This window comes from Sarcophilus harrisii, chromosome 1, assembly GCF_902635505.1.
Source record: "Sarcophilus harrisii chromosome 1, mSarHar1.11, whole genome shotgun sequence".
In the NCBI taxonomy this organism is placed as follows: domain Eukaryota; kingdom Metazoa; phylum Chordata; class Mammalia; order Dasyuromorphia; family Dasyuridae; genus Sarcophilus; species Sarcophilus harrisii.
The window spans coordinates 670,054,527-670,080,284 of NC_045426.1; the positions used below are offsets into that span (position 1 = coordinate 670,054,527).

The 25,758-nt window shown below is 46.7% G+C and overlaps 1 protein-coding gene across 3 annotated transcripts; it reads right to left on the reverse strand.

Moving 5' to 3' along the window:
- Positions 1–1,073: 1,073 nt before the first annotated feature.
- On the reverse strand, positions 1,074–24,975 carry SHC2 (SHC adaptor protein 2). 3 transcript variants are annotated; one of them, XM_031948260.1, is made up of 13 exons: positions 24,848–24,975; positions 23,761–24,174; positions 19,017–19,087; positions 16,275–16,335; positions 12,064–12,183; positions 9,765–9,818; positions 9,322–9,373; positions 9,023–9,149; positions 8,729–8,900; positions 8,215–8,281; positions 6,719–6,877; positions 5,563–5,864; positions 1,074–4,314 (listed from the first exon to the last, which is right to left on the reverse strand). In XM_031948260.1, exons 1-13 carry the CDS (start codon positions 24,851–24,853, stop codon positions 4,186–4,188), a joined length of 1,734 nt encoding a protein of 577 aa, XP_031804120.1. In that variant the 5' UTR covers positions 24,854–24,975; the 3' UTR covers positions 1,074–4,185. The 3 variants fall into 3 exon arrangements, with proteins under 3 accessions (XP_031804120.1, XP_031804118.1, XP_031804119.1); XM_031948258.1 differs by lacking the exon at positions 24,848–24,975 and having other exon boundaries at positions 23,761–24,556; XM_031948259.1 differs by lacking the exons at positions 9,765–9,818; positions 24,848–24,975 and having other exon boundaries at positions 23,761–24,559.
- Between the last annotated feature and the right edge of the window lie 783 nt (positions 24,976–25,758).

The window sequence follows — 25,758 nt, forward strand, 5'->3', positions numbered from 1 at the left end:
TCCCTGACTGTATCCCAAGGGGAATCCTTGAGTGAATAAGTTCTACTTAGATGCTGTGGTTTGTTCATCTATCAAATTGCTTTACTGTGACCCAGCCACGGAGGGGCAAATGTTGAACCATCTCTGCTACTCCTTTCCTAGTTCCCAAGGGGCTTTGGGACTCCATCCTCCTTTTCATTTCACTACCCAGACAGCTGGTTTTTGTAAAGGCAGCTTTAGAACTAAGATTCCCTGGGCAAGTGCTGGGACTAAGAAACTGTTGCTTTGTTAGATTTCCTTCAATAAAATTTCTTCCTCCCATTGCTAGGAGACCGAGCCCACCTTTCCCTCCTTTCTCCCAGCTGATACACTGACAAACTGGGGGACTAGATCTAGGCCTTGGACTTGCAGCATACCTGGGGGAGAGGATGGGGAAGGACTCTGAGTTCCAATCCAACCAATGCTAGATAACAAGTATTAGGATAAGGGCTCCAGGATACCAAGGTCAGCTGGGCTCAAGTAGCCTTGAATAGTGGGAGCTGGGAATGGAGAAGAGAAGGTAGCCTGGTTGATTTCATTCTCAGGTGAGAAAACTCCTTTTACTAATAATACAGGTGGGCACCTTTTCTCGAAGGTTATAATCTTAGAGAGCTACCTGTAGCAGTGGTATCAACCTCAAATAGAAGTACATAAGGATCCCTGCAGCCATATATTGACTTAGTTTTTAAATGTAATGTTCTCTATGCTTTGTTGTATTTTAATTTATTTGATTAAATATTTCCCAATTACATTTATATCTGGTTTGAGCAAGAGGAGAATATTGTGGGTTACATCCCAGTGAAGTGTATTTGACACCTCTAACCCAGGGATAAAGAGTAAGTGAATTACTCATATTTATCAGCCAGGATTTGAATCCAGCTCTCTCTGACCTCCCATCCAGTTCTCTATTCACCATACCAGCCTGCTTTTGTGGAAGAACATAATGAGGGGAAAAGTTGGAGGTAACAGTGGGAGAGAATTTGAAATAGCCTTGGCTAAGAAACTGGAGAACTCTTTGGGAGAAAATCGGGGAGAGAGAATTAGTTACCTTCTGTGAGGAAGTTTTTTGAAAGAGAAGTTGAAGTGCCCTTGAGAGAAGTTGGGGAGTCTGAGAGAAAAGTCAGAATGTCTCTGGAGAGAAATAGAACCCTTTTTGAAAGAGAAATTTGAGTGTCTTAGAATACAGGGTAGTCCAGGAGAAAAACTGAGGCAACTGACTCAGTGGATAGACTCAGAAGGACCTGAGTTCAAATGTGACCTCACATACTTAGTGGCTGTACTTAACCTCTGCCAGGCTTTCTGTACTGGAGAAATGACAGATCACTCCAGTATCCTTGCCAAGAAGACCCCATGGACAGTATTGGTATATTATGGTAAAACAGGGTTATAGACTCATACACAACTGAACAACAACACAGAGAAAAGTTAGTACCTCTTGGAAGTTGGGAAAGATTTTTATGCTTGTTTTCTGTTGGTTTCTTTTGAGAGCAATTGGGGTTAAGTGACTTGCCCAGGGTCACACAGATAGTAAGTGTTAAGTGCCTGAGGTCGAATTTGAACTTCTCCTGAGTCTAGGGCCAATGTTTTATCCACTGCTCTAACTGGCTAGCCTAGGAAAGGTTTTTAAAAGAGAAATTGTGGTATCTCTTGGGAGAAGTTGGGGCAGTCTTTGGGAGGGAAGTTGGGCATGTCAGAACAAAAGTCCAAGGCATCCTTGAGAGAGAAATTAGGCCAAAGGATGATTTCCCCATGAATACTGATTAGGGAGATTTTGGAGGGCCAGTTTTCCCTAAGAAGCCTTCTGAGCCAAGATCTCCATAGAGGAGTTACCATGCTAAAAAGCTCCCAGAACTTTGGAATCAGAAGATCTAGGATTCACTGAGGTGAGAATGGAGTTTCAGTTATCTCCATCTGTGAAATGGGCATAAAATTCATTCTCTTACCCTTTCCCCAGCAATGCTGTAAGGACAGTGATTTGTGAACAGCAAAGCCTGTAGAAGTTGAGACAGCCAGTTGTGTGGCCCAGAGGACCCGGTTTCAAATCCTGCTGCTGAGACATACTGGCTGGGTGATCCGAGGCATTTTGTTTAGTCTCTCAGTACTCTGGGCCAGAGGGGTGCAGCCCACAGCATTGCCCAGTGAGGCAGGATCCAGGTGAAAATGCAATTGGGAAATATTTAACAAAATAAATTAAAATACAACAAAATAGAGATTATGTTCCTATGTGTGGTCTTCTAAGTATTCAGTCTGCAGGGATCCCCATCCCTGCAAATCAGTGGCTCCCATTTCTATTTTGAGGTTGACACCATTGGTGCAGGGGATTCTTTGAGCCGAGGATGCAGAGAAAGCATTTCCTCACACCAATGAAACCTTCCCAACCTGCACTTCTCCTATCAGAGGGCTTGGGAGTGGACCGGGAGAAGTTTCCTAACTTCTTTCTTAGAGAGGAGAGTTCCTGGACTAGGGTCACCATCTCCTGGAACTGGCAGTTCTAGGTCCGAAGGTGGGAAGAGAAGCTTCTTTCCAGACTGGATAACTCAGTGTAAAAGAAGCCAAGTTTTGGCCACTCCCAGATTTAATTATAAACAGATTCTGAATGCCAGATCTCGGGAGAGGTAACGGAGGGAGAGAGCTGTGGTCATTGCGTGGAGTACTGGGGAAGGATGGAATGAGTGTTCAGTGTTCAGTGGTCAGTGTTGGAATATCCAGTCAATTAGTTCCACCTCCTCCTGCCCTACTCTGCTGCCAACTTACTGTGGGACCATCAGTAAAATAGGGGACTAGATTTAGTGACCCCCTTCTTTCAGAAGAGCTCTTCTTGCTGTGGGGATGTGGGGAGACTTTCCCACCTGCATCCCTGGATCCTCTAGTATCTGAACCTCGAATGAGTTAGTAGGGTCTGTAAAGAAGATTGGGAGTGATACAAATGGAGGAGCAGAAGGCCCTAAGTCCCACTTCCCAAATGCCAAGGTTACCAGGACTTCAGATTAGCTCATTATTAACGTCCATAACAATTCTAGGTTCTATGATATCATATGGCCTCCTTTTCCCTAAGGAGCAAAAGAGATTGTCCCATTAAAGTTCATAGGCTAGTGTTCCTGAGCATTGAGGGAGGGAAGAGGGGAGAAGAAGGGGTGGTCTGGGCAAGAACAGGGCCAAAGATCTTGGGTCCAGTCTCTCCCCATCAGAGCTCACCTTAGCTCTGACTCTGCCCCCATCCAGGTTGAGGATCTCCAAGCACCTTAACCTCGCCTCCCAGGAATTGAGCACCTACATTTTACAGAAGAAGAATGCGGGTTCCAGTCAAGAAGTGGGCGGCATTTCCTAGGGAGCCCGGACCCATTTGAGAATGAGGTTACCAGCTTGGAAGTTGTCCATCATTTTGTTATTATTATTCGTTTGTTTAAAAAAAAGTCAGAAAAAGTTTCATCTTTGGTATGAACACATTCACGCCAGGTGAATGAAGGCAAGGAAGGGAGGCTGGGGCTCCCAGAGACCCAGAGTGACCTGTCCCCCTTGGCCCAGGGAGAAGCAGCAGCCGGTCCTTCACTCAGAAGGCGAATGGTGATGGCAGCAATTCCAGGCTCAGTTCTGGGCGGAGACGTACGCATTCAAGAAGAAGGAGGGCGGGGAGGGCTAGAGCTGGAGCTGTAAGGGTGAGCACAGGCAAGCAGATGGAGAAGGAACCATCTGGGAGCGGGGACACTGAGAGGAGAGGACCCGTAGGACTTCAGAACAAAAAGGGACCTAGAACACCGAACACAGAACGTCTAGACTAAAAGGGATCTTAGAACATACACTGTCAGACTGGGAAGAGCCTCCGAATCCAGACCCTTCATCTTACAAAGAAAAGGAGGGCCAGAGAGGGCAGGAGCAGATCGTTTCTGCCCACCTACATAAGTTGACATTGAGTTTCTGGCAGAGACACCGAGGTTCTAGAGGCCCTCCAGTTCTGACATTCATGTTCTGAGAACTCTTCCAGTTCTGATAAACTGTTGGAAGAGCCCTTCCATCTCTAAAACCTTATGTTCTATGATGCAGTACATGTGAGGAGTGGGTGAGGGAAAGGACACTTGTAGCCTGGCCTTTTCGTCTCTCTTTAAACAGCCCCGTCCAGGGCCCCCGGAAAGCGGACAGCCTCTCCCCGGGACACACCCCTGGGCTGGGTCAGGGTTCTCGCTTCACCACGTCCCGCAGGTGCAGTTCACTCTCAGCGGCCAGGATGGGCTGCCCATTTTGCAGATGGTAATCAATAAGGTGGCTGATGCTCTCAAACAGCACATCCTTGGTCCGTACCTGCAGGACAGAGGGAACTGGTCAGGAAGGGGAAAGCAGATTTTGTTGGAGGGCAGGTGGGCAGAGGGGAGAAACTGGAAGAGAGAAAGGAACCAGCCTTTGGAATCTGCCTACTAGGCTATGGTTCAAAAGGAAACTCCCTTTCTGTCCTGAATTAGAAAATATCCACAAATTTCCTCCTCAGACAAACATCCCCCCTACACACACACACACAACATCCCTTTCAAACCACAGTTCTAAAGCTACCAGCTGGACACCCACCCAATCAGAGCAGATAGGAGGTACCTTTAGGTTCGTGGATATAACCCCATAATAATGGCACAAGGTCCAGTCCTAGCTAGACCTGAAAGTGCCTTTGTCTTCTGGAAGAAGCGTGGTCAGGCAGACTAAGCCAGAGACTTCTGGTCCCTCTTCTACCACTGACTCACGGTGTGAGTTCTCCCCCCCCCCCCCTCACATTTCCTTTCTTTCACATTTTCTCCATTTGGACAGAATGATCTGTAAAGTCTCTCCCAGCTCTGACATGAGATGGTATGCCGTGTTCTAAGGCGTCTCCCACTGAATTTCAGACATGGAAGAAACCTTATGGATCATTGAGTCATCTTACAGCTCCCCCTCCCTCCCTTTTCACCTGCCCCTTCCTGTGAAATTGTCATATTTATTGTGAATATACAAATATACTTAAATGTGTATATGTTGTCTGAGATGCTTTTTCTTTATGTGTAGCTCTCTCTTTGTACCTCTCTCTCTCTCTCTCTCTCTCTCTCTCTGTATCTCTCTCTGTCTTTGTTTCCCTCCATGTGTGTCTCTTTCTGTGTCTTTCTCTATGTCTCTTCCTCTCTTTGTCTCTCTCTATCTTTGTTTCTCTCTCTTTCTGTCTCTGTCTTTGTCTCTCTATCTCTCTCTTTGTCTCTCCCTCTCTGTCTCTCTTTTTATCTCTCTCTGTCTCTGTTTCTCTTTCTTTCTCTGTCTTTGTTTCTCTCTTTCCCTCTCTCTTTCTCACTTCCTCCTTTTCTCCCCCCCATTTTTAACTCTTCCTCTCTTTTCTTGAAATGAAGGATTTTCATATCTTTGTATCTCCAGGGTCTGGGGCAGTATCTGACACACAGTAGGTGCTTAAGAAATGCTTGTTGAGGTACTGAACTGGAACAGCCTGGATGATCTCCATGGTGTCTTTTAACTAAGCTCTAGGATGTCATGTTCTAAGTTCTGGTGCCTGTCAGTACCAGTCTCTTTCGGCCTCCTTACCACGCCCTCGGGGTCCACCAGGAGCAGGTGCTTGGGCTGACCCCCGTGCATGCCCGTTAGGACATACTGCCCGGGGTTAGTGACGCTGTCCCGCACCAGGAAGTCCCCATCTGTCCTGAGCAATTTTTCGGCTGCCCGCCGGCTCATCTTGCCGTGGTACCAGGGTTCTTGACGGAGCTGCTCCTCTGTTGGGGCAATGGGAGCCCGGCGAGTGGGAGGGCTGGGCCACTGGTCTTCGATGGGGACAGGCCCGCTGCTGGCCACGGAACACTCGTGAAGTTTCAGGGCATCTTCAAAGGGCCCTGCAATCCCAAAGACATGGCACTCAGCTCCAGACTCTGGCTCACCCCCACCCCCACCCCCGGTGTGCCTGGGTAAGGGGACCTTAATTTCCTTATTTATGAAATAGGAACGGGTTATCTTGGGTTTGCTTCTCTCATGGGATTTTCTGAGACATGGGTGAGAGAAATGATGAGGAAAAGGCTTTATAAATTTGCATCTCCCTTAGAACAGGGCATCCAACTATGGAAAATTAAAAGAACACAGGTTTTTAGAGTTCTTAAGGTTCCTTTAGGCCCTCTCTCATTTTATTGAGGAAGGAAACTAGATCCAGGAAAGGGCAGGACCTCCCCACAGTCAGTCAGCTAATAGTAAGAACTAGCCTTTAAACCAGATCTTCTGCCTTTAGCTTTAGGTTCCTCCCATTAGGCCAGGCTGAATACAAAGCCATCCTTCTTCCCTCCCAGCCCAGCCCAAGGCTTCTTAAACTTTTCCTACTCTTTTCACCCAAGAAATTTTTATGGAACCCTGAATATATAGGTATATAAAATACTTATACAAAGCAAAATATTTACTGACAATGAATCATATTTTCATGATTCTCACATTCAGTTAGGAGACCTCCAAGGGGTCAAAACTACAATTTAGAAGCTGGGGCCTAGATGCTAGCTGGCTGACAGTCACTCAGGTCAAGTCAGAGGTCCTCTGAGAACAGAGGCTCTGTGTCCTCACCCTGAGAGGAGGTATTATCCCTCTCCTTAGACAGGAGCAGCTTCCCCCCTTTCTTTCCCCCTTCTCCTTCCCTCCTCAGAGTAGAAGTTGTATTGACCCTACAGCTAGGGGCTCTCTGAGACCCAGGCCTGGGTTCCCGTCATACTCATATCAAAAAGGTCCTTCTTAGGGCTCTCCTCCGGGGCTGCAGGCTCAGTCTCCCAGCTCTCCAGGTTCTGGGTGTTCACATACATGTGCTCCTCATAGTCCCGGGAGCCCAGAGGCCGGCTGTCTGCCTGCAGGTAGCCATCATCACAGGGCTGGCCTGGGAAAGGGGGATGCAGAGGAGTTTAGTGGAGCCCGGCCAACCAGGGAGAGGCAGAAGGGTTGAGGGGTGCGCTGAGAAACATTGAGTTTGGTGGGAAGAATAATCAGGAGAAGCGGGTCCCTAGCTTTAAGTTCTGATTTTGTCTTCTGAATTTGAGAGAAGGGCAGGAGGAGAAAAATGAAAGGAGGGAGAGAGAGAGAGAGAGAGAGAGAGAGAGAGAGAGAGAGAGAGAAAGAGAGAGAGAGAAAGGAAGGAGGGCTGGAAGGGACCCTGGTAGTCATCTACACCTGTCCCCTTATTTTATAGAGCTTAAATCACTCACTGAAGCTCACAAAGATAGTGGCAGCCCAGAACCCAGCCCCTCAGGCTTTGAAGCCAGAAAACTTCTTAGCTTGCTATTCAAGGTTCCACATGACCTCCCTTTTCTGTTTGGAGCATTCTACAAACTGTATAATCATCTGTTCCCTAACCTCATCCTACCCTCTCCTAGCTCCACTTTGCATTAGCCCTATCCCATCTTAGAAAGCACTCCCTCCCCACTCCCTCCGGAAGGGTGAAACTCTTCTTTTCCATCAAGTCCCAGGTCAGTTATCTCTTGCATAAATCTTCTATAAATTCTCTCTCCTCCTTCTCCCTCCTTACCCCCCCTCCACCTCCACCTGAAAGGGCGTTTTCTTTCCTCAAATTTGCCTAGAGAGCATTGTCTGGCTGTCTCTGGTCTTTATCACATTATATATTGTACTTAGTTATCTACAGCATTTCCCCCAGCATTAGATTATAAGTTTCATGAGGGCAGGAAATGTTATTTTTCATTTTGTAGCCTTAACACTGAGCACAGCCCCCCAGGTGTATTAGGAACTTACTAAATGTTTTTTGATTTAATTAGAAAAAAGAGGGAGGGAGAGAGGGAGAAAGAAAAAATGAGGGGGGGGGAGAAAAAAGGCAGGGAGAAAGAAAAGAAGGGAGGAAGGGAGAAAGGGAAAAAGGAAGAAAGGGAGGGAAGGAAAAAGAAAGAGAGATGGAGGAAGAAAGGGAGAGGAGGGAGGGAGGAAGAAAGGGAGGGAAGGAAAAAGAAAGAGAGATGGAGGAAGAAAGAAGAGAGGGAGAGAGGAAAAGGGAGGGAAGGAAAAAGGAGTGAAGGAAGAAGGAAGGGAGGAAAGGAGGAGGGTAGATAAAAAACAGGAAAGAAGGGTAGGAAATAGTAAGCTCAAAGTGTGTCTGGGTTGGGGGGGGGGCATAGAAGGGCAGCCATAGCTTATCCTGGCTAATCTGAGCACAGTCCATCAGCATCCTCCTCCCCAGTACAGATTCCTTCCCCTTGCAGAGACTCATACCAGGGAGACCCAGGTCCCAGTGCAGGCCAGCCTGACTCCGTTGCTCTCTCCGGGCCGGGGATCCAAGCTGGGAAGCAGAATTGGCCGTCAGCATTCCCTTCCTCACTTCTCCTTGCCCCCCCCAGCCCTCTCTTAGCCGGGCCTCTACCCCTCTATCCTGCTCCCTCTCCCCCTTTAGCCACAGCCACAGATAGATTTCTTGTTGCTTCTGATGGCTTCCTCTCTTCTCTGGAGTAGAAATTCCCCAAGAACAGGAACCATATCTTCCCCACAAATCAGTGGCTTCCCAGGGTAGCCTTTCCCCTTCTATAACTCCCCTTGGCCCCAATTAATGGAGGGGACAGGTCACCATGACTCCCCCCACCACAATTTTCTCTGTCATCCCTTTGGGACCATCACAGATCCCCAGAGATGGCAAGGGTCTTTGAAGTCCCTAGCCTTCTGGGAAGATACCCCTATGGCAGTCCTTTTCCCAGGGGAACAAGACTCCCTGGAAAGATGGGCAGAGCCTGACCTGGCTGAAAGCCCCCGAGCTAGGGGGCTGGGTGTGGATGTAGCTGGGCGCCCAGAGGCGGGAGTCCACCAGACCGCCCAGGGGGGGCTCCTTCCCAGGGATGCTGTTATAATAGTCATGTTCGGTAATATCCTCCTCCTCACCCCAAGTTGACTCCTCGTTCCCCATCATCCTGGGCCATAGAAACAAGGAGGCAGTGAGTCAGGGGCAGGTCCGGCGCTCAGACTGGGGTCTCTGATTCCCCCCGGGTCACCTTCCCCTACACCACGTCCCACCAGAGCAGGGCCCCTTTACCTTTCGGGGGGAATGGCCACTTTGGGGGGGCTGTAGAGATATTGTTTGAAGCGCAGCTCGAAGGCCTGGCCCACAGTGCTGATGACATTCTGGGCTAATCCTTCACAGCACTCCAGGATGTGACAGGCTATGGAGAAGGGAGGGAGGGGAATATGTGACATGAGACAAGACTCACCCAGTCCTCCCCCAGCTCTCCCAGGAAGGCCCTCGGCCTTCTCCAACAGTGAGGGGAGTCTGCAGTTGTCCTCCAGCCCCCGATGCCCCACTCTCCCTTTCTCCCCACCCAGGAGCTGTCTCACCTCTCTGGTTAATGGGATCTTTTGCCACATAGGCCACGTAATCGGTCATGTCCTGCGGAGAGACGGAGGACGCCCAGTGAGAGACAGCCCAGACCTTCTGCCCCCCCCACCCCACCCCAGACCCTGAAACCTGGGGTTCTGAGGCTGGTCCACAGGGCCCGGGGTTGGGAGAGGGGTGCCGGAGGAAGATAATTGGCAAAGAGCAAAGGCAATGGCCAGGGCCAATGGTAGGGGGAGCTGGTGAGGCGGTTGCCTGGCAACAAGGGGTCCAGCTGGATGCAAAAGCAAAAGGAGGCAGGGGTTGTGGTGGCAGGGATGGGAGACAGGAGAGGGGAGGACCTGGGCGGGGGGAGGGAGCAGGGGAACGGAGGAAGGGAGAAGAGTAGGGTGGAGCTGCCCCCCAGAGGAAGGCTCCCAGCTCCCCCCTCAAGGGTAGGGCTTACCGTGTCGCCACCGGAGGCGAAGGAGATGGACTGCATGTGATGGTTAGCGATGATCTGTCCCGGGCAGAGAGGCAGAGATGGGTTACAATGAAGCAGGGAGCTCAGCCCAAGGGGCAAAGCCTGGGGTGAACCTTGGACAGGTTAGGGACCCTCCTCCCTGGACAGGGAAACCAGGAAGCCAGGAAGGAGCCAGGATTCTGAGCTATCGGCCCCAAAGCACCAAAATTTCACCTGGTAAACTGTCAGACGCTTGGGCTTGGCTCCTTACTCCTCTCCCTCAGCCTGACCTCCTTCCCTGCTTCAGTTCAGGGACTCTGGGAAGTGCGAGTGCTCACACCAAGAAATAAGTGATGGAACTAAGGAGGGTCAGTGCTTGGAGAACTGGACCTAAGGCCCCTTCCCGGTTAACACACGTGTTCTGCTGCTTAAAATTTGCTCACATTCACATTTGGACTCCAGCTTGACTTTAGCCTGGCAATTCCTGCTCTTTACCCCCATTGGTCTTTATTTCTGCCTTCCCTCACCTCGTTCACCCCTTCCCAGGGGCAATTTCTACTCTCCCAAAGCAAAATTTGCTCCTGCCCTTGCTGAGAACCTGAGGAAAATTATTAATAATTTATGTAGCACTTTAAGGTTATAAACAACTACAAATTAGAACTACAAATTAAAGAATTACAAATATTATATCCTTTGATCCTCACAATGACCATGGGAGACAGAGGCTATTTGTATGCCCATTTTAGAGATGAGGAAAGTTTAAATGATCTCTCTGCCCAGATGGAGTCTAGTCAGAATTCGAAGTGAATCCAAATCCAGCACTCTGTGCCTTACCTCATCTACCTGCTCTATGGGGGGAACAGTTCCAAATTTTATCCAATTCAACAAACAGGACACACACACAATTCAGGACACACCATGTGTCAAGTGCCCAGTGCTTAACTAGCCCTAACCACTCCTGGCCACTATTTTCAGTTTCTCTCGGGGCCCAAACCTTCTGGGGAACCCAGGAAGGAAGCCTACAATGTGCTATGTCTCCAGTGATACAAATCCTCATGTACACAGAAATTCAGATACAGGTCAAGGGATGTCGGAATTGTGAGGAACCTGAGAGATCATGTAACCTAATGCTTTACTCCAGGAGACCAGAAAACAGCTCCCAAGAAGGGAAGATACGTACAGCATGTATGAATCTGGAAAAGTGGGCTTGCACACTCAGGTTTGCTGATAAAATAAGGCACTCACAGACAACTCAGATACTCAGAGACACTCACACTCAGAGACACTAGAGACATACAGATATTTAGAGACACACTCAGACCCTCAGAAGCACAGATACTCAGAGACACACTCACACACTCAAAGACACACTTAGAGACACTAGAGACATACAGACATTTAGAGACACACTCAGAGACACTAGAGACATATAGCCATTTAGAGACAAACTCAGAAGCACAGACACTCAGATACACTCATACTCAAACACACTCAAAGACACACTCAGAGACACTAGAGACACACTCAGACATTTAGAGACATACTCAGACCCTCAGAAGCACAGACACTCAGACACACTCACAAACACACACACTCAGAGACACACTCACAGAGACTCAGAGTCAAATCCATAGACCCTCATAAATATATTCACAGACATATTCACAACTATTCAGTCACATTCAAATATACTCTGAAACACACTTACACTCAGATACCCTCTCAGACCCTCAGAGACACACTCACGTTCACCGACGCACAGACACTCACAGATGTATATCTGTCCACAGCCACACACTTATCCCCATCCAGTCCCATACTTAGGAAAGGCTTGGGGCCTAGGGGACAGAGAGCTGCCTTAAAGCTAGGAAAACATGGGATCGTGTCCTGTTCCTGACACAGACACTGGCTCGTGACCTCCAAAATCCTTTCCCCCCTCATCATCACTCTTTTAAGGCAAAGGAATGTTCATGAAAGAATTTTCCTCAGCTGAGAGAAGCAATTTCCTTACCTGGGAGTTGCCTGTTCCCACATGTAATAAGTGTTTGGCTGGCACTGAGTGCTTTCCCATATACGTACATACCTGTGCACACACACCCAGCCCTTATCTCTCTTTCCACCCCCAGGGATCATCAAACCTCACAGAAGAAGAAGAAAACCCACAGGTGAGTTGGAAGGAAGCAGGTGGGCCTGCTCTGGCTCGGCACCCACCCCCGTCCCCCAGGCCAAAGCCAAGAAATGAGCATGGAGCAGGTGGGAATGGGAGGGAGAGAGGGTGGCAGTCAGGTGGCACAGGGCTTACCTGGCGAGTGGTGGGCACCATAAGGTTGAGCCCATCGATGGAGATGTTGATTGTAATACTCATACCAGCGAAACGGAGGTTGCTCTTCCCAAGGATGGAGAAAAGGGCTTTGTTGGGGGCCTGCAGAACAAGGGAAGGGATGCCCCTTTGGCCAGGTGCAGACTCTGGCTGCATCAGGGCACGAGACCAGAACATTCGGGAAGTGACCAGGGTGTAGAGTCAGGTTTAACCCATAGCAAACAGTAAGTTTGTGGGGAGGGCGGGATGGGAGAGGAAGATTGCATTTTAGTAAACAATTTGGAAGTAGGCAAAAAAAAAAAAAAAGTTATTGAACTGTCCCTATCCTTTGACCCAGAGATCCCAGTCTCTAAGAAAGTCAAAAACAGGAAGGTAATCTCCACATATGCTAAAATATCCACAGTAGCACTTTTTGTGGGTAACAAAGAACTGGAAATGCAGTGATTGCTAGTCATTTGGGAAATGGCAATTATTTGTGGCTAAATAAACTGTGGTCCGTGAATGTAACGCCTAAGAAATGATGAATGTGGAGAATTTGGAGAAGCAGGAGAAGACTTATAAACTGAGGCAGAATAAAGTTAGGAGAACTAGGGAGATGACATACACAAAAGCTATACAATATGGGAAGTGGAAATATCAATAAAATTAACATTGAATTTAAATGAACAATCTCTTCCCCAGATAAGAGAGGAGAACTTGCACCCCCATCCTTCAGCTGGAGAGAGAGGAGACTATGGATGTGTAATGCTGCATATGTCAGTGACTCTTGTTTTCTTGTATTGTGGATTGTTATTAACATTTGTTTTATAATTTAAAATGTTAAGTTATAAAAGGCATGAGCTAGGAGGTCTAGTGGATAGAGTGTCAGACTGGGAATCCAAAAGAGTTTGATATTGACTCTGATCAACTAGATGCATGACTTTTTCCATGCTCAGTTTTCTTATCTATAAAATGGAGGAAGGAGCAGCAGGATGGCTCAGTGAATAGAGTGTCAGATTTGGAGTCAGAAAGATTCACCTTCCTGAGTTCAAATCTGGCCTCAGACACTTACTGGCTATGTGACCCTGGGCAAGGCACTTTACCTTGCTTGCCTCAGTCTCCTCATCTGTAAAATGAGCTGGAGAAAGAAATGGCAAACCACGCCAGTATCTTTGCCAAGAAAACCCCAAATTGGGTCACAAAGAATCAGAGAAGACTGAAAAATGACTACAGAATATGGGGGGATTAATAGCAATGACTTCACAGGGTCAATGTAAGGATTATAGGAGATAACATTTATAAAGCATATGTTGGCAAATTTGAAAAAACTAAATAAATACTATTATTGTATTTTTAAAAAATAGAGCTGAGGCATTCTGGAAAACAATTTAGAACTATTTGAGAAAAAGTCCTAAAAAAGATCCCACAATTAGGCATATATTTCACAGAGGTCAAAGATAGAATGAAAGAACTCAAACTTTTCCCAGAAAGCCCTTTTTTAAAAAATCGTATTAAAATGTTTTATTGATGCTTTTAAAAAAAGCTAATGCCATTTCCATTTAATTTCTCACATCCAATAAAAGCTTCCTTTTTATATAAAAACAGTAGTTATACAAAACTAACCAAATGTGTCAACTATTTCTGACAATGTGTGCCCCATTCAGTATTTCTGTCTCACCATCTCTCTGCTGTGAGAGATAGAGGCACATAACAAGATCTGGGGGGTAGTAAAAAAAAACTGGGAAACAAAACTAGTTCCAGTTGCTTGGGGAATGACAAAAGGCAATATGGTCCATGAATGTAACAGAATATTATTGCACCATAAGAAAAGACAAATCAGAGGAATTCGGAGAACCATGGGAAAAATTGTATGAAGTGATGCAAGGCAAAGGAAGTAGAGCCAAGGGAACTATAGAGACAGTGACTATAGTAATGCCATGTGCAGTAATTGTCATGATTAATCTGACCCTAGAGAAGGGATGAGAGGGAACTACCATGCTTTGGTAGTGATGTGGGAGATTATGACTGAAGAAGGTAGCATACGGTCAGATCCAGTCACTAATGGGTTTGGAATAATTGCTTTTCTTTATTACCACAGTGTGTGACTCTGTGTTTGTGTGTGGGAGAGAGAAACAGAGACAGAGAGACAAAAAGACAAAGACATAGAAGACAGGGAGAGACAGAGACAGAGAAAAAAAGACAAGCACAGAGAAAGAGACTCAGAAAGACACACACAGAGAGACAGACAAGCACAGAGAGACAAATACAAAGAGACAAGGAGAGAGAGACAGAGACACACAGAGAGAAAGACAGAAAAACACAGAGACAAGGAGAGAAATCCAGTTACAGAGAGAAAGAAACACAAAGAGAGAAAGACAGAAAAAGAGAAACAAACAGGCAGACATGGAGAGCGACAGGAAGATAGACACATATGCAGAGAAAGAGACAGAAAGAGAGAGATGTAGAAATAACTGATTTAAAACAGAAGATACAACATTTTTCTAAAGAAAATAAGAAGGATTGATGCTTAGAATTTTCACTTGAAGAATGGAACAAGATTTAGCTTTTAGGACGGGGAAACATGTGAGTTTATGGGAGATTCTTGGTTTCAGGTTGAAGAGCAACTCTCAGTTTTAAGGTAAAGATTTAACTCCAGACACAGCAGGACTTATAGGTGTGTAACTACTGGGACAATTCTAGGTGTGAATGAGACCAAAGTTTGAAGTTGTTAGATGGGTTCTAGGCTTGGGCTGGAGGGGAGTTAATAATAACAATTTACATCTCCATAGTGTTTTAAGCTTTCTTCACAACAGCCTTGTGAGGTAGGTAGAACCTATATTATTATCCTAATTTATATCGATTAGGGAACTAAGAGTCAAAGAAGAAAGATAATTTGTAGCTAGTAATTGTAGTGTAAATTCTAGGTATGAAGTTTTAGGAAGTTCTAGGAGTAAGACTGGAGGTTCTAGGTATGAGGTTGGAAAAGAGACTAATTTTGAAGCTGGGGCTTTAGATCTGACACTGAGAAAGGGTTCAGTTTTATATCTGACTTCTCTGTGAAAGGCTGGAGAATGATCCAGGTTTGAAAATGGGGATTCTAGTTATGGTATATGAATGTTATGGAATATTATTATTCTATAAGAAACAAGCAATAGGATGATTTCAGAGAGGCCTGAAGAGAATTATATGAACTGATGCTTAGTGAAATGAGCAGGACCAGGAGATCATTATACACGGCAACAAGACTATACGATGATCAATTCCGATACACGTGGCTCTTTTCAACAATGAGATGATTCAGGCCAGTTTCAGTTGTTTAATGATGAAGAGCCATCTACACCCAGAGAAAGGACTATGAGAACTGAATATGGATCACAACATAGCATTCTCACTCTTTGTGGTTGTTTACTTGCATTTTATTTTGCTTCTAATTTTTTTTTCTGGTTTGATTTGATTTTTCTTGTGCGGCAAGATAATTGTATAAATATATATGCATATATTGGATTTAACATATATTACTACCATGTTTAACATATATTGGACTACTTGCCATCCAGGGGAGGGGGTGGAGGAAGAGGGGAGAATTGAAACACAAGGTTTTGCAGGGGCTAATGTTGAAAAATTGTCCACACATATGTTTTGAAAAATAAAAAGCTTGAGAGAGAGAGAGAGAGAGAGAGAGAGAGAGAGAGAGAGAGAGAGAGAGAATGAATGGGGATTCTAGGTATGAGGCTGAAGGACCCACGTTTAATGTTATGGTTCTCAATGTAAAGTTTGAAGAAAGGTCCAGGTATGAGACTAAAGTTCTAGGTATGAGGTTGGAGAAAGATCAAGTTTTGAGAATCAGGGTTCTAAGTGTGAGACTGAAAAAGCACTCTGTTTTTAATACAGGGGTTCCAAGGATTGGGCTGGAGAACAATCCAAGCTGGAAGCTCAGGATTCTAGAGTTGAATTGGAAACTTTCCATATTGAAAAAGCTAACCATAGCTCCTCACTCAAACCCATCAGATACTCCCTCCTAGTCACTGCATTCTCCTCCAGCTATGAATGAAGGGAACCTATATCTTTAAGGCACTGCTTCTTTCTCCCTCAGCCCAACTCCTTCCCAGGACCCAGGTAGTAGCTGATTCCTTATTTTTCTATCTGGACTCCATACCCTTCTCAGCATCTATTCTTCCACAACAGAGTCTGCTTTTCTCTGAAGCTTCACCCACCTTTTTCTTCCAGGCACCTCGGACACCAGGCACTGCTTCGTAAAGCCTATTGATCGCCTCCCTGTAGGAGAGAGCATCCTCATGAGAGAGATCATGGGGAGGAGTCAGGGAAGGGGAAAAGTCATCCCAGTCTGGCTGTGCAGCTGGGAGGGTTATAGGGTTTAAGTTGAGGGCAGTCACTGATGATGATGATGATGATGATGATGATGATGATGATGATGATAACTTCCACCTCACATTTTTAGTGTTTTACATTTTTACAAGCCATTTTCACCACAATAACCTAGCATGTTACAGTAGGGAAGCTGGGGAGAGTACCAGCTCTGAAGTCTGAGCTTCTAAATTCAAATCTTACTCTGACACTTGGTATCTGTGTAACTCTGGACAAGTTACTTCAACTTATTTAACTGTAAGATAAAGGACTGGGACTAGAAGATTTTGGAATCTAAGCCTTGGGTAGTGGCTGGGTTAGGAAATTCATGGATATGAAGGGCTCTCCTGCAGAAAAAGAATTAGATTTGTTGTTTTTGACCCCAGTGAGCGCAACCAGAAGCAATGGGGGTGGAGAAGTAAATTTAGGGTAAATTAAGAGGGGGGGTTCCTAACAATTCAAATTAAATTCAAATTCAGAAGTAGAAGGGGCTTTCTTGAGAAGTGGTGGGTTCCCCTTTACCTGAAATAATCAAGGAAAGACATTGGTGGAATATGCTGAGTAGGGCTTATTTCATCTGGCATTCTGGGAAGCTCAGTGAGAAGGATGGAGCTCGGTGAAGGGAAAGGTGCCTCAGTGAGGGGGACTGGGTCTCAGTGAAGAGGATGAGGGTCAGTAAAGGGGATGGAAGAGCTCAGTGAAGGGGATGGGTGCTAAGGGTCCTGTGAGATTTAACTCCTGACACAGGGGAACATGGAGGCTTGTAACTGGGGCAATTCTAGGTGTAGAACAGACTAAGCTCTGAGGCTGTTAGATGAGTTCTTGCATGTGTCTTCACAGTGGTCGCCAAGACAGCCGTGGGGCTGGAGCAGAAAGAAGGGAGAGGGACCTCGAGTCTGAGAGGGACCTCGAGTCTGACAGAGACGCTCCATTTAAAGGAAGCGCTTTAGGATCAGGCTTCCTCCATTCCCAGGGGACATGACCTCAGGCCCTCCCTCTTGGGGCTGACCTCACCAGCTCCAAAGGCACTCCCACCAAGCCTTCTGGCTCTCTCCCTCCCCCCCCCCCCAAGTAAGTACCACTTCTCCCTGTTTGGCAGCAATGATGATAAATAATAGAAGGCACCCCTCCCCCTGCGGCTCCACCCTCTCCAAGTCTGGGTCACAGCTATTGATCTGAGCCCATGTCCTCCTTTTCAGGCTGCTGCAATGGGGAGTTTTTCCCAGTCTCCTTCCATTTTCCTCACCTTTTATCTGCAGTATGCTTCCCTTGCTTTACCTCTGCCCTTCTCTGCCTTTCCCCCCTCCCATCATCTCTCTCCTCCTTCCCTCTTTGCCATTAGGTCTATGGGCAAGGAACCTCTCTGTCTGGGTGTGCTGGGGCAGGGGGAGGATGAGAGAGAGAGAGAGAGAGAGAGAGAGAGAGAGAGAGAGACAGAGAGACAGAGAGACACAGAGAGAGAGAGAGACACAGAGACAGAGAGACAGAGGGAGGGAGAAAGAGAGAGAGAAAAGGAGGGAAGGAGAGAGGAAAAAAGGAGGAAGGGAGGGAGAGAGGAAGAGAAAAAGAGACAGAGACAGAAAGAGACAAAGAGCGAGAAAGAGACAGAGACAGAAAGAGACAAAGTGAGAAAGAGACAGAGACAGAGACAACCACTCACAGAGAGAGAGAGAGACAAAAAAAAAATAGAAACAGAAGGAAAGAGGGAAGGGAAGGGAAGGGAAGGCAAGGGGAAGAACTGGGGAAAGAGAGTGCAACATCACAGATGTTGAGCTAGAAATGATCTCAGAGGCCATTATGTCCAACCTCTTTAGGAAACTAAGAGATTCAAGAAGGATGTGATTTTCCCAGCTATTACCTAAATAATAACCATCAGATATGGTTGAAATTACACCCCATTTTGGGACAGCACCCACTTTGGGTCAGGTGTATCTATCCACCTTCTGGCCCTGGGGGTCAGATTTGAATCCTATCCTTTGTGACTTTAAGCAAGCTCTTTCCCCTCTTTGAGCCATCTGTAAAAGGGGAAGATTGGTATAGATGGTCTCTAAAGTCTCTTTGCTACCTTCACACGTTCTATGTTTTAAAGGTTCTTTCAGCTCTGACATTTTCTGTTCTTGGCTCCCTTGCAATTGTAAAACCTATTCAATACTTGCTTCTACAAGTGGAATTCAGGACACTCATATTCTAGTCTGTACCTGAAGAGCTGTATGGTCCTTTCCTTTCTCACTGAGACTTAATTTCCCCATGTTAAGTCAGAACAATAATCCTAGCTCAGTCTCCATGGAACTACTGTGAAGATCAAATGAGATAATGGATGTGGAAAAAATGCTTTATAAGCTGTAAAGTGCTCTCCAGACTATAAAAGGTCTTTTAAATGGTAACAAACTTAGTACACTGTCAAGTACCAGGTAATTTGAAGCATTGTACAAAATATAAGGGATTACTAGGGGTTCTTGAGGGTATAAAATTCTTCAAACTGCCCCCTTTCTGATGTTTGGCTTCAGTCTCTGACTTCATGCAATGGGTTTGTCTACTCCGCCAGTCTTACCCCCAGCCCACTCCCAGGAGAGAGGAGTCCCAACACTCACCGGGTAACCTGGGTCCGGGTGTTAAAATCCAAGGACCTCATGGAACGTAGTACCTCTATGCAGCCCATGTACTAAGGGAGATAGAGTGAGAGAAAGAGTCAACTTCCAGATCCTGAGTCTTTGGATGGGCTGGCAGAACCAAGCATTGATGGATGCTTGGAAAAGTGAACTCCTCACCTAATCCCCCATCTTGTCACAATGTCTTCAGCCTTGGGAAGCCTTTGCTCCTGCCACTTTCTACACCTCGAAAAATTCCTTCCTTGTTTCTGGCTGACAGAATCCTGTCATTTAAGTCCCACTCACAGCCTCTCTAACCTGGGTAAGGTCCCAACAACCTCACCAACCTGGATTCTCACTCCTCCCTAGGGTTTTGTGACACTAATCTTTCCTTGTCCACCTCCAACTTCTCAGTCTTCTTTGCAGAATCATCATCCAAACCCACTAACTGTGGGTGTCCCCCAAGGCCCTCTTCTCTATATATACTATCTTCTTTGATGAGCTATCAGCTTCCAAAAGTTTAACGATGCAGAGGATTCTGGGATCTATATATTCAAATGTGTCTCTTTCCTGAGCTTCAGTCCTATATTATCTATGGCCTTCAGGACATGTAGAACCGGAGATCTTTCAGGTACCTCAAATACACCATATCCAAAACAAAGCTCATTATCTTTATTCACCCTGCAAAATAAATAAATAAATAAAAAGCTTCCCTCTTCCCTATTTTTCTATTACTATGAAAAACATCATCCACCTCAATCACCCAGATTCTATATTTTGGTTGTCATCCTCAACACCTAACTCACCCTTTATATCTAATCTTTTGCCAGGACCTATCAATTTTCCTTCATATCATCCCTCACATACACTCCCTTCTAGCTCAGACCCTTATCATCTCACATCTATTGCAATGGACCTCCCTGCTTCAGGTCTCTTCCCAGAGACATGGACTCTTCATTGGACCAGCAAACTGATCTTCCAAAAATGCAGGTCTGGGTCACCTCAGTGGTTCCCTATTAGTTCCAGAATTAGATATAAAATATTTATGACTTCACATGTGCCTTCTTAATGGAGATGGGGAGGAAGGAAGAGAATCTGGAACTCAAAGTTTTAAAAACAAATGTTAAAAAATTGTTTTACATATAACTAGGGAAGATCAAATAGTAAATAAACAGAATCAAATATAAAAACCTCTCTCTGACTTTTTTTTTGATGCAGTTGGGGTTAAGTGACTTGCCCAGACTTATACTGCTAGTAAGTAAGTATCTGAGTACAAATGCAAACTCAGATCCTCCTGACTTTAGAGCTGGTGCTCTATCCACTGAACTACCTAGCTGTCTCTTCTTGACTTTTAAAGTTTATCCTAGTCTGCCTCTTCCTACCTCCTAGTCTTCTTATCCTTCATTCCCTTTCCAGTACTCTATGATCCAACTACCCTGATTTTTTTTACCCTTTCTACCCTTATACACAACATTCCATCTTCCACCTCCATACCTTTACTTTTACTGTTTATGTTTCGTGTCTAGAATGGTCCCTCTTCTCATTCTCTTAGCTTTCCTGGATTCTTTTGAGAATCAGCTCAATTACTGCAGCTCAATTACTGCCTTCTGCAGAACCTTTCCTCATTCTCCTAAGTGCCGTTACCTTCCATGTTGTCTTTTATCAACTCAGTCTGTATTTTCTATATTTCTAGTTATTGATGTCATCTCTCCTCTCTGAGGATAGAGGCAATCCTTTTGTCTTTCTTTGTTTTTTGTTTTTTTTTTTTAATTTTATTTATTTATTTTTTTAATAGCCTTTTATTTACAGGATATATGCATGTGTAACTTTACAGCATTAACAATTGCCAAACCTCTTGTTCCAATTTTTCACCTCTTACCCCCCCCACCCCCTCCCCTAGATGGCAGGATGACCAGTAGATGTTAAATATATTAAAATATAAATTAGATACACAATAAGTATACATGCTTTTGTCTTTCTTTGTAACCCCAATACTCAGCATGGAGGGTGCTAAGACTAACTCTAGTTCATCTCTTTTTTAATCTGTATCATCATTGTTTGTAAGCGTTTCTTATCTCACAGCTGAACTTAAAGCTCCTTTGAAACTGACACTGAAGATGGCATAATTGTTTATTTCTCTATCCTCCCCTGACCTTAGCACAAAGTTTTGTTCCCAGTATATACTTAATACATGTTTTATTGACTTCAGCTAATTAGCATAGGACCCTACTATATCATCCAACAAAATCCCTTGTCCTGGGGAGGACAGAGAATTAGAGTCTGAGGGAGACCCAGTTTCTAATCCTGACTGCTTATGCCACTTTGGTCAAGTCCCTTTCCCTTACAAAGGTTCAGTTTCCCCACTATGCCCCATCTCCCATCTTCCTTCAAGCTTTCCTTTCCATTTCTGTGCCCCAAGCTTGGAATACTCCCTGGCCACACTGCCATTTTGGAATCCTAGTTTCCTTCAGTTCAACTCAGCTCAAGCAACACTTTCCACAGGAGGTTATTCCTTATACCCTATCCCCGGGTGCTATTGCCCTTTCCTCCAAAACTGTCTTGCATTTGATTTGCAAATGTCCATATGAGTACTATAAGCTTCTTGAGGGCAAGAACTGTTTGAAATTTGTCTTTGTATCTCCAGCCCACAACATAGGATTTGGTACGTGGTGAATTTAATGAATATTTGTTGATTGATTAATGGATTGATTTACCAGATGATTTCTGAGTCCCTTTCAGCCTCTGAAATTCTATTTTTTAAATTCCTTTTCAGTTCTGACATTCTATGTCCTAAGGTTCCTTCCATGTTCTAAGAACACTTCTTTTCGGGGGCCATGCTACACTCCCTTGCCCATCAGTCCCTGCCCCAGAAGCTAGGTAGTATGGATAGAGTGATGGGCCTGGAGTCAGGAAGACTTTTCCTGAATTCAAATCTGGCCTCAGATCCCTATTAATGGTGTGGCTTTTTTTTTGCCTCAGTTTCCTCATCTATAAAATGAGTGAGAGAAGGAAATGGGAAATTGCTCCAGTATTTTTGCCAAGAAAACCCCAAACGGGGTCATGAAAAAATGGACATGATTGAAATGGCTGAATAATGACAAAAGGAATTCCCCAGATCTGATATCCTATGTTATTTGAGCCATCCCAACTCCAACGTTCCTTGCATCTAGGACTCTGAATACTTCCCCAGAAACATGGGGGATTGTGGATTCTCTCAAGGTTCTTTGGAGAAATCCCAAGGGCTAGAAAGGGTTAAGGCCTTCTGTTTTTCCCTTTCAATTCAGTTAGACTTTGACCCAGGATCCCACACATCCTGTAATTCATCTGGGAAGGGAGCAGTGCCCAGGGGTTCTGACTCTAAATTAATTAAGGGTGAAATGAGGAGCCTGGAAGATGTGATTAAAAACCTGCTCACCCCTTGGACTAGCTGGAACTTAGTAAAGGAAAGCAGCTCCCCAGATCTCCTTCTCAACCATCCTTTTCCTTCTCCACTATCTGCTACAATCCCTCTCTCAACCACAACAAGCAAACAAAAGAGCTTCCTGATCTCTTAGGATAGGAAAACCTTAATTCAGGGTATAGCCCTGAGCTGAAAATCAGGAGCTCTGGATTTGAGGTCTGACTCCACCTCTGATACCAAGCAAGTTGCAACCATTCTGTGGGACTCAGCGTCCTGATCTGATAAAGTAAAAAACTTAACCAGATATTTGGGGGAAGAGGAAATCAAATCACAAAAGTACTGAAGAGATGTGGGTTATGACCTTCCCTATTTGCAAAAATTGAGTAATCAAACCATCCTGAGAGAGCTTAGATCGATTCCCAGGAGCCAGAACCATTATGACCAAGCAAAGAACCAAGAGTTCTTATTTCCAGGTCCCAGAAACCAAGGCTTTCAGAGTCACCAGGGAGAGAGTATCCTCCACCCAACTTTTTTCAAGACTGAACGAGCTCCTTAAGGGAAGAGACTGGTTCATGTTTTGTTTTCATCTACCCAAGTGTTTTGTGTAAAGCAGATATCCAATAAATATTTGTTGAAATGAAGTTAAAGGGAGGCAGGTAATCAAAGAAGGCATGCTGGGAAAATCCCAAATCACATAAGAAGATTCCCAGGGAGAAGAACGATGGAAGGTTCTAACCTAGATCCTTCTGTCTTTTCTCTCCTCTGCCCTATCTTTCACCTTCACAGACAGGCACTCTGACCTGAAGGGGGTATTTCTGCGGGGGGGTGGGGGGAGGAGGAGGGAGAAGGGGGACTCTGAAATGCCCCAATGAGATTGATTTGCGGCCACACCCTTCTGATTTTCTCTCTTTCCAGACCTATCTGAGATGAGGAGAGAATACCTGTAGGGAAGTGAAATCAAAAGACTCCCGGGTGTCCTCTCATCCCACGTGACACCGTGGGAACTTGGGGTGAGTTAGATTTCACTCTGAGGGTTAGACCGTGGGAGAGGAGAAGAGGGGAAGAGAGAAGGGCAAGAGGGAGGGCCTTCTGGGGATCCTGGGTATAGGGGAAGACTCGAATGGGCAGTAAGGCTTGCAGTAACTCGGCCCCCACTCCATGGCCTTAGTTTCTTAATTTTTTTTTTTTATGGGAGTTGGACTATATGGCTCTAAAGTCTCATTCAGATGTGACAGTTGCCAGACTCTCCATGATTCTAAGGGTCCAAGCTAGGGAAAGGGGGAGCCGATCGCCAGGCTGAAGTGTCCTGGAAGAGGGAAAGAAGAGGGTGGGGGCGGCTGCACTCACCCGCACGATGTAGGAGACCCCGGGCCCCAGGACCCTGTCGTCCGGGTGCAGCCAGCCCTGCGGGGGCTTGTGGATAAAACTGCCTTTGCGACTCCACTCGTCGCCGGCCAGCGGTGGTCGCGCCCCGGACCCAACTCCCCGCGCTCCGGCCGCAGCCCCGGCCTGGCGGGCCCCGCTCGTGCCTCGGCAGCGGCTCATCAGCTGCAAAGAGCAGGGGCTGGCGCACACGGGTTCGCAGGCGCCCAGCACCGCGGCCAGGCCGGGCCCAGTCCCGGATCCCGGAGCGGACACCTCCTCCAGGCCGCCGCCCTTGGTGGCCGATGCTGGGGCCAGCTCCTTGCCCGCGCTGGAGGGGCTGCGGCTGAGAAAGGCGGCGGGGCCCGCGAACTTCCATGGAGACATCCTGGGCAGGAGCTTACAGAAAGTGGTGGGGGCATCTGGCTCGTCCAGCCCGGCCTCGGACCCGGGCCTCGGGGTGGCCGGGGAGGCGGGCGGGGGAGAAGACGGGGCGCCGGGGCCGGGGCCCGGGCCTGCCCGGCTGCTCATGGCCGGGCCGCCTGCGCCCTAGTGCGCCTCCAGGGCTCCGCTCCCCTCGGCTCCCTCCTCTCCCCCCACACACCTCCCCAGCCTGCCGGCCGCTCCTACCCGGCTCGCCCCCCTCCCGGAAGGCCCCCAGAGCAGGATGATGTCATGCCGAGCAGCGCTGCAAGCCTCAGCGCGCAGCCGCGGGAGGGGGAAGGGGACCGAGTTGGGGGGTATCGCAGCCCCCCTTTCCAGGTCCCCATTCTCCCGGCCCGCTCTGGGATAGGGTGCCCCACCCCCCTGCCCCGCTGGGACAGAGCAATTCCCAGCTCCTACAGCCAATAGACCCAGGTCCTTTTCAGACTAATCCTCGCCCCAGACAGAGCTCCGTTAGAGGGACTTCACTCAGTTACAGTTGGCTCTCTATCCCCCAAGTAATCAGGGACGAGAAGTGCCTCCAGAAGGCTCTCCTAGTCTGCACCCCAGAACTCACAACCTCCCCAGCCTCTTCTGCCTCGTTCAGGGAATATTCCTTCCCCCACCCTCACCTCCCCTATCAACATACCAGCATGGATATTGGCCCCTCCCAGCATGAAGAACATCTATGCAGAATACCAAAGAGCTGGAACGGTTATGGAGGAGGCTGGGGGAACAGGCTCAACCTTCTCCCCACCCACGAGCATAGAGTCTTCCCCTTTGTATTAGCACTTCCTTCTGGGGGTTTAGAAAAATTCTTTCTCATCTCGACACTTCCTATTTATAAAAAAAGGAATAAGATCTCTTCCAGCTCTGATATTCAGTGTTCTGAGAGTCCTCCCAACTCTGACATTGTGTGTGTTAAGTGTCCTTCTAGTTCTGACATTATATACTAAGGGTCCTGGAACAGTTCTGATAGTCATTGTTGTAGGGACTTACCCAGCATTGACATTCTCTGTACTGTGTTCCAAGATCGCTTTTAATTCATTCTAAACAGTCTGTAGACTCTGCCTAGGGCCCTGATTTAGGAATGTAGGACTGAACTCCAAGGAATGAGAAAAGGAGAAATGAGCACAGGACTGATGTGCTCAGAGGGAAAGACAGTGGAAGCTGAGATAAAGGAGGTGGTTAGTAGCTCAGGCTCCAAGCTGGATCAATAAAATGGAGAAACAGGATCGTAGACTCAGGTGCCCCGCCCCCTGCTCCCTGGGGAAGTGAGGCTAGGAGAGGGGGAAGCTCCAGAGCAGATGGGAAGGAATGAGGGCAGCACAGGCAGCCAAGATTGACAGCCCCTGGTTGAAAACAGGATAAGGGAGAGGGGAGCTTGGTGAAAATGTGGGCGGGAGTATGTGTCTGCTTGCCTCCATTTGTATATCATGTATGTATGTTTTTGTGAGGGGAGGAGGGGAGAGAGAGAGAGAGAGAGAGAGAGAGAGAGAGAGAAGTTACTACATCTTTCAAAGGGTGCTAGATGCCCTGAGTAAGGGAGGTATTTATGGA